Below are 13430 nucleotides of genomic sequence, written 5' to 3' on the forward strand. Positions count from 1 at the left end.
GCATTTCTTGGGTTTATTTTCGACAAATTTATTGCTCTTTCGGCTGATCTTTTAGACTAATACGGACTTTATTATTATTAAGTGTCTCTTAAAGGGGCTGCAATAAATTTTTATTATGAGAATATATTTAAGAGTTTCTTTAAGAGAAATACGCAAAAAATTTACGGAAAGAAAGAATAAAAAAACCGTTAAGCCAGGGATTGCGCCACCGTGAAACGAAATCAAAAATAGAATACAATAAACAAATGTAATACAAGCAATTAAAGAACGAAAACAAGAAAATTACTAAAGCATAGCAACGAACAAGAGTGAGAGTGATTTTCCTAATGCCGCAACAATGACGCTGAGGGTGACGTGAAGTCATGCAGTGGTCAAAGTGGTAATAGAAAATCATAGACGGTCATACTCGTGCATGTGTGTGATGTACACTTGTCTATATGTGAGTACATGTGTATGTACGCAGCCGTGTAAGTGGCCAGTTCAAGTGAACTTGAAGCAACGATTTGCCACGCTCAAGAAGTACTATTAGAGCAATCACATTAAAAGGCTAATATGGATATGAAAAAAATGGCAAAAGCAAACAAAAAAACGAAAAATATAATAAAAACAATGAGTGGCATTCGAACAGCTGAGAGCAAGTAAGGTAGCAATGGCTCAGAGAGTGTTCGCTCGAATTAAGTTAAGTGCAGCAGGAGCAGTAATAGCAATAGCAGCAGCAACAGCAACAGCAACAACTGCCGACTACAACAACAATGTGAATTTTGCGGAGTTTATTGCAAGCAATGACTTTACTATTTATTTTTTTGCAAGTATTTTTCTTAGTTTTGTATTTTTGCTTTTTAGAGCTGTCATTTTTTGAAAGAGTTACACTGGCCAGCTCAGCTGTTGTGAGCGCCGTCTTTTCGTGTTTACTGCTTACCGTTCGCCTGTGCTTTTGCTTTTGGTGCTGCTGTTGCTGTAGGTGTTGCTGTTGCCTTCTGAGACTTGGTCTTGGTCTTGAGTTCACGTTCTGCAGATTACAAAGTCTGCCGTTGGCCTAACTGGCACACGTATACACACATACATACATACTCGTGCGTCAAGTTTTGCTATCAGTTTCAGTTTCAGTTTTAGTTTCTGTTTCAGATCATTTTAGTAATTCAGTTAAATGCGGACGCTGAAGCGATTCGGACGGAGAACTTGACTTGTGCGGAAAGCATAAAAACGTTTGCAGCGACGATAGCAAAAGCAGTGCATAAGAGCAAGAGCAAGAGGAACGGCAACGGCAACGGCACCAACAGTACTAGAAAGACGGCTCTGCTCGCAACAACAACTACAAAAACAGTAGCCGTATCTCGTTCGACAGCATCAAATAAAACACATTCAGAGAATTTGGGCGTTTTTTTTTTGTCGTTGTTGAGAATTTTCGTACGATTTTTCGTAACAAACAAACGTTTTTTCTATTTTGTTTATTGGAGTTTTTCATTTACTGCTATTCGTTGTGGCGAAATATGCACACTTAAGCGAAAAATAAAATAAAAAATAAAAAACAAAAAAATGCGAAAGTAAAAGTCAGTGCAATAAGCGACAAACCGACTATTGAGAACAAATTATATTAATATTAATAATTATAAATAGGACATTTGTATGTGTGCAGAGAGCGTGAACAAAGTTTGACTTGAAGGTGGTGATAAAGTGAACGAACACACAGCTGAAAACCGATTTAAGGACATTCTAAAAAACGAGTATGCCGCGACGTGTTAATTAATTCATAAATTAAATTATTTGAACCAGTCAGTTATATCTAGTTTTCAGAGTGTGTGCCGCTCGCTCTCTTGTATATTACAAAGCAATAAACAGCAAACGCTAATTAATTGAATTTTTGTTCGATTCTTGTTTTTTTCGAGATATATGCACGAAAAGATTCCACAAAATTTACTTGATCGGAATTGAAATGCGCTTATGGCACAAAAAAATAAGCAAAGATATAAAACTAACTACAATAAATTAGAAAAACTTCGTGAAGTGAACTGTAAGGAATTTATGCGCAACTCAAGAAAATATTTAAAAACACAAGCAGCAATCATAAATCAGTCAAATAGTTAGTTAACCACTAAATCAGTCAGCCTCTTGCAGTTAGAGTAACAAAAAACAAAAAAAAAATCAACGAAAATTTGTACATTTCAAAAGTTCATTTAAGCCATATTAACGTCAACGTCAATGTTTAAAGTGTAAGGAACAAAAAAATCAAAAAAAAAAAAACAACAAACGTAAGTTTTAAAACGAAAACCAAAAAAAATAAGATAGCATATCGAAAACACCGAAATTTGTGCCAAAAAAATCGTTGAAAATTTTATTTGCAAAATCGCATAGCGAATCCGCAATACTCGTACACAGCTGCTGTGTACGCTTGTAGAATTTCGAATTCGACTTCAAGTGCTTTATGTGTGACACACTGCGAAATCCGCAAAAGAAAAATCAAACAAAAAAGAGGAATTACGAAAAACAACAAATAAATTTAACAAAACTTAGCTACAACTTAACCAGCAGCAATAAAACGTCTTCAGCCGCAAACAGCAAATAGCAAGCAGCAGGCAGCGACAGGCAACTTTCCAGTTGAAATTTTTCTCGAAAAATAAATAACAGCAAGACTTGGCATTAACTGCATTTTAAAAACCACAAACAACAGCATTGAATAAAAAAGAACAATACAAAAGTATCTTCTTTGGAATTTCAAATACAATAAATTTGGGATTAACCAGCTGCATTAACCGTATCTTCGGCGTCAACCACGGAAACCGCTGCCACAATACGTCTGTGCTTTGTTGGTAAGTGCTGTACTCGTATGTATGAGTGTAGTAGAAAAATTTTCACGAAAAAATCAGAAAAAAAGTAAATTTTTATCAAAACTTTACCACATAAAAGAATATCTTAAAATAAATATAAGCATTTCAGTTCATTAAAACTTTTGTATTTTACGCCCCAAAAGCCAATGATGTTGCAAAAATATTTAAAATACCTGAATTCATGTTTTTGTTTTTGTTTTGAATTTGATGGCATTACGATTTATTTAAATCGCTAATGCCAAACGAGTAAAAAATGACAACGTAAATATTAGTAGATATGAAATTATCGACACGATTGACGCGAAGTCGCTGCAAAGTGACTAGTCGAAGACACTGGCTTCAATGCTGTGCTACGGCTGCTGCTTTATTGTTGCCACACCACTTTTGCTGCACTGTGTGTTGTTTCGTGCCAGCGAGTAATTAGGTAATTAAAGCCGCATTGTTGTTCGATGTGAATTTTCAAAGTTGTTCGAAAAAATCAAATAAGAAAGAGTCTAAATTCGGTGAGAGCCAAATTTGATATATTTACCAGTGAAATTTTATATGAAAGTGAATTGGCATAGGATCATGCCTAAGGGCATATAATTAGTGCATACGTCCTTCGCAGATATTTTTCAACGACAAATTTTTTCTTGGCAGAAATGCACTCGGACCAAACCATGGGAATGGGAGTCACGCGCAAGCCCCCTTGACTGAGGCATTCTTAATAAATTTAAGCTGTGAGAAGCAAAGTAGCCGAACTGCAAAAATAGTAAACACAAATAATAAACAAAATATCAAAATCTTAAAGTTTTGTTGTAACTATCTGTTATCATTATATCTGTGCAACTAAATTAAATTTGCTTATTGTTGCCAAATGAAATATTTTCTATTTCAAAAATGTTTGCTTCTCAATGCCTCGAAAGTAAGCTGGCATGCCTTTTTTATAAATTTAAACTATTTCTTGTACAAAACTGAACACCAGTTCCTTTCGTATAATACTTTCGTAGATTATTCGTATTCTATTTACTGATTAATGACACTTGCTCATCAGGGCTCGCTTTGTTTTTAGCAAAAAGCTTTTGATTTGACAATCAAAACTTAGCCTCCAGCTTTGATGTAAAGTGAAGAACGACTCCATAACAGAATCGTCGGAAGAAAAATCAACTTCACCTTTCCCAGTTGTACTTCGGATACCTTTAAATGTATTTCAGATTAGTCAATTGCACTTTAGAAACCGTAAAATGCGCTTCAGGTTACTGAACTTCAATTCCAAACCGGTAAAACGTGCGTCATATTATTCCATTGTACTTCAGTAACCATAAAATTTATTTTAGATTCGTCAATTGTACTTCAAAAACCGTAAAATGTGTTTTCAATTAGTCAATTGTACTTTAGGTAACATAAAATATATTTCGTATTTGTCAATTATACTTCAGATATCGTAAAATGTATTTCCGACTAGTGAATTGTACTTCAGATATCGTAAAATGTATTTTCGAATAGTCAATTCCCGAATCGTCAATTGTATTTCAGAGTCCACAAAATATATTTCAGACTAGTCAATTGTACCCGAGAAAGCGTAAATTGTATTTCTCATTAATCAGTTGTACTTCTGAATCCATAAAATATAATTCACATTAGTCAGATGTACCTTAGAATAATTGTAAAATATATTTCAGCGTAGTCAATTGTACTTCAGATACCGTAAAGTGCACTTCAGATTATTCAGTTGTACTTCAGAAACTTTAGATGCATTATGAAATATACAAATACTTTCAAACAATTATTTTATGTTAAATTATTTATTTATTTATTTATTCCAGTCTACAGAGAGATCCCCTACGGACTAATACACTAAATTAAATTTTATAAAAAATATTAAGTTTAAATTTCTTAATATTAACATTACAATCTAGTATTATTATATAATTATTACACAATCGAGTACATATTTTAATCGGCTCATTCATTGAATAATTGGTTTTGTTAGTTCAGTGAACAAAAAAGCTTTAGAAAAAAAAGCCTTAGAAATCTAAGGCCATGAGGCGAGATAAGAGCTTGGAAGATATTGGCCAAATCATTGCAGTTGGTGTTGCTATTGATAACATTATAAACAAAAATTAATGAGAAGTAAATTATTCTATCACACAATGACAGTATGGATTCTATATTGACGGATTCTATTGGCCAATATAAAACGACTTCAATGTCTGAGGATCTTTGAAGTTACGAGTGTTTCTTCTAATGAAACCGATCATTGTGAATGCTTTGGAGACAATAAAAACAATATAATTGGAGAATGATTAATTACGTCAAAACAATGTGATTTAATTTGTAATTATTCGTTTGGTTTCCTGGTAACTGTTATCACAATATATTTTTTTTTACATTGAAATAGAAATGATTTATTGAGCACTTTCGTTTTAAAACGAGGATTCAACCCGTACGTAATCGTACGGCATTATATAAGTACTGATTATTCCCCTAACCGCAGATGGTTTTTTATGAGAAGGTTTTTCATGGCAGAAACGCACTCGGGCCATTGCCTGCCAGGGTGCGGCCGGTATTAGAAAAAAGTTTTTCTTTTAATCGGTGTTTCGTGCCCGAGGTTTCGAACCTGTGCACTTCCGAATGGTAATCACGCATCAACCCATTTGGCTACAGCGATTATTCATTTTTTGCACTCGAAACTGTTTCCGCGTGGACTAAACAGCAACTCGGAGTGTTTCGTAGCGCTTTTTGTGAATTTGTTATCTCTAACTTAAAATAATTACACTTATAAAGAAACTCATAAAACTTTTATATTTTAATATTTCAAGTATCTTTACATCTTCACAGAGAAAATTTCTTAATCATTAGTATATGCAATTTCTCTTCGTATGATATTTCATGTAACAAAGTGGTGAGCGGCTTTAAAACATATGGTGGACGAAATTCACCCTTCGAGTACAAAGGGTGAATCCGTCCGTCGGATTGTTGCTGCGACTTGATTAAAAGATAAGAAACGTCGACATCACTGCTTTATACATCTCTGCGCATACTTGAGCAGAAGTGAAAAACTTAGCACGCGTGTCTATGAAATGACCAGCTCTGCTCTAAATCCATTACTGATAAAAAGGAATAATAAGGAATAAAAACACCGAGGAAGTGCTCAAATTCATTGGAAGTCACAAATTCTATGCTCGTGCACAAACATAATAGATTTCTTAGGACTCTTATTTACTTTCAACCCACTGTACTATAGTGGCATCAGCTGGCCTTCTTCTCCTACAGCTTTTGCGATTCCAGCATGCTTGTTTGTGTTGCAGCACCTACCATGGTTGTTGTTGAATAAACACATACACATGCTCGCTCTACTATAAATAAACCTGCATGCTTGGCTATGAATGTACATAAATAAGTATGTATGCGTGAATGATGGTGCGGCGTTGGACAAAAGAAATTCCATGTCAAGATAACGAATTAGCAGCAAATGCGAGATTTGCCCCCGAAAAGAGTGAAACCGACAGTCAAAGACACTCCAATAAGTTGAGAAAAAAGCAAGCATATGGAAACATATAAAACTGTAAAACAGGGCAAATGTGCTATGAAAACCAAAGATTTAAGCCACAAACGCCACTGCCACATGATACATGTGTAGTGCGTATGTACATATATGTGTGTGAGTGTTGGTTATATGACTTATACACATTAACATACGTACGTGAATGTACTTCAAGGTCATGGATGAAAGTACAAGCGAAGTGAAACATATATATGTGTATGTGACTGTGTATGTGTGTGTATGTTCGTATGAATGCGGGCTAGTGTCGATTTCAGCGCAATAGGCCAGTGGGAAACATAAATAGATGCAAAAATTTAGGTAGTTGCATACATACACATTTGTTAATGTTAAAAAATTGTTATTTGTGTTTTTTAGTTTTTTAATTTTTTTTTGTGGTTTTTATATTCGTAAAAAATGAAAACTCGATTAAATTTTGTGGCTGCAAATGAAATAAAATCAAATTCTTGCGTGTCTACAGTTCGCCTACTAAGTGCATATGTAAGTGGAGAAGTGTTTGGTAGGAAGTGCTTCAGCAAATGATAGACGGGCGTGTATGGCATGAAAAATGAAACACAAAAACTCATAGTTAACCAAAGCAAATACGCCCTATGAAAATAAAATATATTGATTATTCAGTGAAAAAATGTTTATGCGGTTTATTTTTTCTTATTTTTTATTTATTTACTTTCGGTGGCTAAAAGAAACAAATATGAAACAGCGAGTGTGCTTATTAACAGCAAAAGCTAAAGAGACCAAATAAACTTGGTCGAAATGCAAAAAAATACATAGAAAAACAAAATTAACACATTTGGGTATTGAATTTACGAGGGTTGCTGCTTAAATTTCGAGATAAAGCAACATAGTGTGAATATGTCAAATTTTACATCTCATCGCAAAGTTTGACATTCTAAATGGTGCTCGTGTTGGTGGGCATGGGGGTGTTGCCATTTTGATACATCTCTTGTAGAACCATTCCTTTTTATTAGTCGAACTATCTTGATTTGATTATGAATCTGCCTATGCTGTCTATTTTCTTTTCCGCTATTTCTTTCTAGTTGACTATCGAGAATTCAGACTCGAACTAAACTTGGCCACTCACACAGATAGTGAAATACTGTTTCCTTAGATGGCAGATTCTACATCTATCGCTGTACGGTTACTCCATCTTCCTGGCATGGTTTCCCAGAGGCCAGTGACTGGTTATTGTTGACGTAACTCTGAATATCTCTGCTCGCGGCTATCTTAAGAACTCGTCAGTTATGAATTTGATTAAATCGAGCCACTTTTGTTTGGTTATTTTGCGGATATCGCGGTTAGTCCATCTGCCGTTTCTATCGTTTCGGATTCGTTATAGGATGCCCCTTATCTTGCCAGTACATCAGCTTTCTAATTTCATTCTACGTTCCTATGGCCAGCTACCCAGATGAGAGGGATGTCTGTAGTGCGTGCTAAACCATTCAGTTCTTCTTTGTATTTTCTGACCATTTTGCAATTTATTATAGGTCACCTTAGAGCTAAAAAATACATACTTCCGATAGTTGTGTGGATGGTTTGTAATTATCCAGCAGGCTTCCCTTATATCGACAACTTCTGCTTGAAAGATGCTATTCCAATTGAGCAGGCGGAAGTCTTGAGGTCTTTCGAATATACGCCGGCACCGACGCGACGTTGTAGTTATTTGGTGACCACCTCTTTTCGCGGTGCTACCAGTATCATTGTAACGAGTAATGGTGCGATAAAGAAAAAATTTATTTACTTTAAGGTACTCGAACTCACGAACAATCGCTGGTTGTGATTTTCCAGCCAAATATAATGCAATCACACTATTACGTTTGAAATCCATTACTGATTTTCTTTTTTTTCGTTAATTCTCGACAAAATGCTTCCACGCGCTTGTAAACAATACTCAGGATGTCATTTAGCCAACTAGCAGGCATCAGCTGCGCGAGCGGTTGAAGTTGATTACACTTCGAGTGCCGAACCCTATAAAATAACACTGAGACCTGGCATTCCAAAAAAACATAATTATTTAGTCTGTTCGTGGTCAAAATGGTTTGTTAAACGAGTGCTATTTGTGGTTTTGACAGGTATTTGAAACATTAAACTTGTTAAAAAATTAGTCGTGAATGTTTTTGTGTGTTGAACTTCTATGACTTTCGACGTGGATCGAGCCAATAACAGTTAGCCGATCAACTCGTTTTGAGTTTTGGTGATGTAGCATTGCCAATTTTTTTGAAATTCAGTTGTGTCCACACTTCGCTACAGGAAAAATTTTGTGGAGTTCTTTCCAAATCGCTTGTGAGACCAAAAAACAAAAAAAAATCGATGCTGTGTTTGAACTGAAATTGTGAGGCCCTCTTGTGACATGCTGTAGGATTGAAGCATACGGGGGAGTCAGTAACTGTTTTCACTTCATCACTTCTCTGCTTGTTAAGCGAACAATTTGTTTTAAGCCACTTTTCTCATAAGCGATATGCTTAGGCCAGTGCTTCCAAGTATATTTTATGATATCTTTCTAGTATATTTCGCATACTTTTAGTTTGCCAAAATGGAAATAATACAAAATTCCTGCAAATTGTTACTTTTTATAATTTATTATATGTTTCGTATTTTCAATTTTATTTCTGATTTATTTTAAAATTTTATGAAATTTGAGAGAAGTGCTAAGGTATGACTGTTTTTGCTTGTTGAATTGATGCTCAAAGCGCATCAATAAAGGGTATTTCAAAAGGTGCGCCTAGATGTTGTTTTAAAATAAAGCATTTGGAAATTGAAATTCTTTTGGGTTTCATTATTTGTATTCAAAATACGACTCTTAATAAAAATATGTGAACAACTATATCATTTAAATGCCCACTATGAGCACATTGGCAGGTAAAATCCACTAAACAATCGATTCATGAATGCCTAATTGTTGAGTACGTCGCGATATCGATGTTGAAGGTTGCGCTATATCAGCAATGTTCTCAACAAAACGTCCAGTTTTGGTCTGTCAGTTATTTTTTTTTTCCTCGAAAATATCAATGTTTTCAAATTTTTTCATCAAACTTTGAATTCTCGACTCTCATTCCAAATATTATGTATATATAGGTATATATAGACTTTTTTGCCAACCTTATATATAATTGGCGCTTACACCATTTTTGGGTATTTGGCCGAATTCCTCTTCCTTTTTTGTGGTGTTCGTCTTGATGTTGTTCTACAAATAGAGGGACCTAAAGTCTTAAGCCGACTCCGAACAGTAGGCTTTCATGGCAGAAATACACTTGGAGGTTTGCCATTGCCTGCCGAGAGACTACCGCAATCAGAAAAATATTTTTCTTCATTTCGATGTTTCACTGAGATTCGAACCTATGTTCTCCGAATGGTAGTCACGCACCAACCCATTCGGCTACGGTGGCTGCCGAATTTGAAGGATTATTCCCATCAAAAACATCACGAATTTTTGGGTTTTTTTATTGTTCTTATAGGAGCAATGACGAATAAGGAATTATACTTAAATTATAGCAGGATTTAAAATAGTCAGCAGAGAAAATGGGCATTATGCTCATGTTGAAAAACTGAGTATGGTCTATGTAATTGAAACCGAATATTAAAGTTACCCACTCTAAAAAGGTGGCAACATCATCGATAGTTAAATAGCCAGAAGTCGTCCAATCATCCCAAGTAAGAAGTCAACTTATCGTACTGATCGAAAGGCAAAAAGGTCAGGTCGTCAAGTCACCGAAGTTGTTGAAAACCAAAAATATTCAAGTTGTAAAGTAGCCGCAGAAGTAAGAAGTCGAAGGAGTTTTTTTTTTCTATCGGTGGTCAAGCCACTAAGAATTCGTTTAAGCCGAGTCATCTTATTTTGAATACTCATAATAACTTTTGAAATCTTGAATTGCCAAAATATTCATCTTACACTTTTACATGTATATCGATTTTGATTGATCTTTGTATCTAATTTAAAACTAATTATTTAAACCAACAATAGATATTGTTACTTCCATGCAAAAGTGTAGTGATCTTCAGGAATAATATTTTGAAAAACAATAAAGTAATTTTTGATTAAAAATATTTATTTATACTTGGCAATCTAAAACTGAAGGCGCAACCCAGGTAGTAGTTATATGTGTTTGCGTGTTTATGTGTCTAGAAATAAATTTTTGCTAATAATAAATTTAGTTTCAATCGCTCAGACGCTGTTGCTGTGCGATTATTTGGCAAAGGAAGGGGGTGCGCTTTGCGTTTGGTGCTGGTGGTGGGCTTTTGTCTTTCGCTCAGTTTAGGCTTAATGCAGTTGGTGCTTGTATCTGCTAGCCAATTCACTTTACTCTTGCTGCGTGTTGTTGTTTTTCGATGTTTCTCATACGCGGTGGAAGCAAATCAAAAACCAATCACTCACAGCAATGGTATATTACATACACATGAATAGAAAGATATGTATGTATGTATGGGTGTACGAGTGAGTAAATTTTATCTTGTTCGTATGTATGGGCACATACATACATACATGCATTCATACTCTCCACTACACATTGCCTTTACAAGTCGATTATTACACGCTTTGTACATACATACATACATAAAATGTTGTTATTGGCATTTTAGTTATGTTAGTTACATTAACATTAGACTTCAAGCTCTGTTATGGAGACGTTGCAGTTGCTTTGTTTTAGTTGCTTGCCACCGCTTGCTGAGTGGTATTGTTGCCTAGCAAGTACGCGTGTACTTGCAACAGCAGACAAATATTTCTATATATAGGGTTTTTCAATAGGTGCGCTTCAACTTTTTTCCGATAGGGAGGGCGAACGCCGCAATATTTTTTATTTTTCGCTTGTCATTTGTAAATTTCATTAGTATACATTTCATCATGGAACGCTACACACTTGAGCAACGATTGCAAATCGTGCAAATTTTTTATGAAAATAATCGTTCAGAGCCAATATTGAACGCGAAATTGCTGGAATTTCGGCCGATTTATGCAAAAGAGTGGTCGAAAATTGGGTTCAACGATTGGACTTCGTAAAACGTGCACGCGGTGGTCATGCAAAAGAAATCGAATTTCATACTTAAATGTACAGTTGTACCTCGATTAACCGGGTTGCTCGGGACCGGGCTCAGCACGGATAATCGAAAACACGGTTGAAAGAGGTTTTTTGAAATATTCAAAAATTTTATTATTTTTATTTATTTTTAAAAAGAACATGTAAATTTGCATCTATTAACATACTTATGAATACAGATACATATCTTATTACTGTTTTTATAATATACTTTCATATACATACATATAGGTACATAAATGCATATTTATATTAATTTAAAATATTCGTTTAAAGTAGTTTGTCTTTTAGAATTCATTTGTTCCTTAAGTAAATGACTTTGTATGCGATACACTTGTATTTTGTCTGGTTCTGAAATACCTGTACCAGTATAGTTTTCTAAGAACTTTAACAAAACACTACTAGCCTCTATTGCTTGAGCTAATGTGGGGGTTTCTACCGTATTACCTCCATCTGATTCCTCTGAATTTATTCCTCAAGCTCATATTCTTCTGTTTGATTGACCATGTTAACGATTTCATCATCAGATACAATAGCAAACGGTGCGACATCAATATCGCACTCCATCCACTTTGAGATAGCATCAGCTGTAAAACCAGGTGGTATTAATACATCTGATTGTATCTCAATACTAAAAGTTGAATCATTTTCATCATCTTGAGATAGTAAGTTATTCCAAACTTTATTTAAAACACGTGGGGTTACAGAATCCCACGAAGTCGCTGCTGTCCATAAAGCTGACTTAATGTTCAAAGATTTAACAAATTCGTGTCGACTATTAGAATCCACAAGTTTTTGCACGATAAATTTACGGTACTGGCATTTGAAACTCCGAATGGCTCCTTGATCCATAGGCTGAATCAAAGATGTACAATTCGGTGGTAGATATTTTACTGTAACATTATCAGATATCATTGCATTTACATCCGGGTGTGCTGGACAGTTGTCTAATAGCAAAAGAACTTTGCAATTCTTTTCGAGACCAATGCGTTGTAAATGTTCTCTTACCTCTGGTACAAAATTGTTGTTAAACCACTCCAGAAATAGCTCTTGTGTTACCCAAGCTCTCTTATTAGACTTATAAACTACAGGAATGTATTTAACATTTTTTAAACATCTTGGATTAGCACTTTTTCCTATTATCATCAATTTACACTTGTGAGTCCCAGCTGCATTTGCACAAAGTAAAGCTGTGATTCTTTCCTTGGACTCTTTGTACCCCTCAATAGAATATTCATCACCACTCGCCAACGAATTTTGGGGCAAACACTTCCAAAATAGACCGGTTTCGTCTGCATTATAAATTTGTTCAGTTGTAAGTTGTTCATTTTTAATGTATTCGTTTAAGTCTTCCACAAACATCGTTGCAGACACATAATCAGCACACTCCTTTTCTCCTGTGGATTTCAGCCTACGAATTCCATGCCGATTTTTGAATTTTTCCAGCCAACCAGATGAATACTTACACTCGGAATTTATGTTTAATTTACCATGAAAATATTTTGCCTTCTCAGTAATCATTTCGCCTAGAAATTGCAGGAAATTTTCAGTTTATGTGGATGTCTGGATTTGAGTAATATTACCTGTAATGGGACATCCCTTAAATCTTTCTTGTCGAAACCATTCATATGTTGCAAAATCAACCTTTGGATTTTCGGATTTTTTCAGAGTATGTCTATTTTTTAAACCGTGAATTGAATCACTTTCCGATTCATATTTCAAAATTTTTTCTTTGTTTTTTATTAAGTCTCGTACAGTTTGTTTGCCAACACCATATTTTTCAGATAAAAAATGAACGGATGGGTTCTTGCGATATTCGTTAATCAGTTCTATTTTCTCTTTAATTGAAAGAACTTTTCTTGCTCTTTTTGTCAGTTTACTTATTGATGGAGCCATTTTCACAAAAGCACCTGTTAAGAGATCAAATTTCACTTACAGACTGAATGAAAGTGAAATTTGATACAAATTTATTACATAAAAACAAAAAATGGGAATTCCCGAATTTTATTTCTTTGCACTTACAGAATGAAT

General features: G+C 34.8%; 1 protein-coding gene across 1 annotated transcript in view; it reads left to right on the forward strand.

The window, feature by feature from the left end:
• Positions 1-649: 649 nt before the first annotated feature.
• Positions 650-13430, forward strand: part of LOC129236431 (uncharacterized) — a 46798-nt gene continuing 34017 nt past the window's right edge. The window contains exons 1-2 of the mRNA XM_054870824.1: positions 650-809; positions 2669-2807. Of these exons, the coding sequence (XP_054726799.1) occupies positions 650-809; positions 2669-2807 (299 nt within the window). The remainder of the gene's footprint in view (positions 810-2668; positions 2808-13430) is intronic.

This window comes from Anastrepha obliqua, chromosome 1, assembly GCF_027943255.1.
Source record: "Anastrepha obliqua isolate idAnaObli1 chromosome 1, idAnaObli1_1.0, whole genome shotgun sequence".
Lineage (NCBI taxonomy): Eukaryota > Metazoa > Arthropoda > Insecta > Diptera > Tephritidae > Anastrepha > Anastrepha obliqua.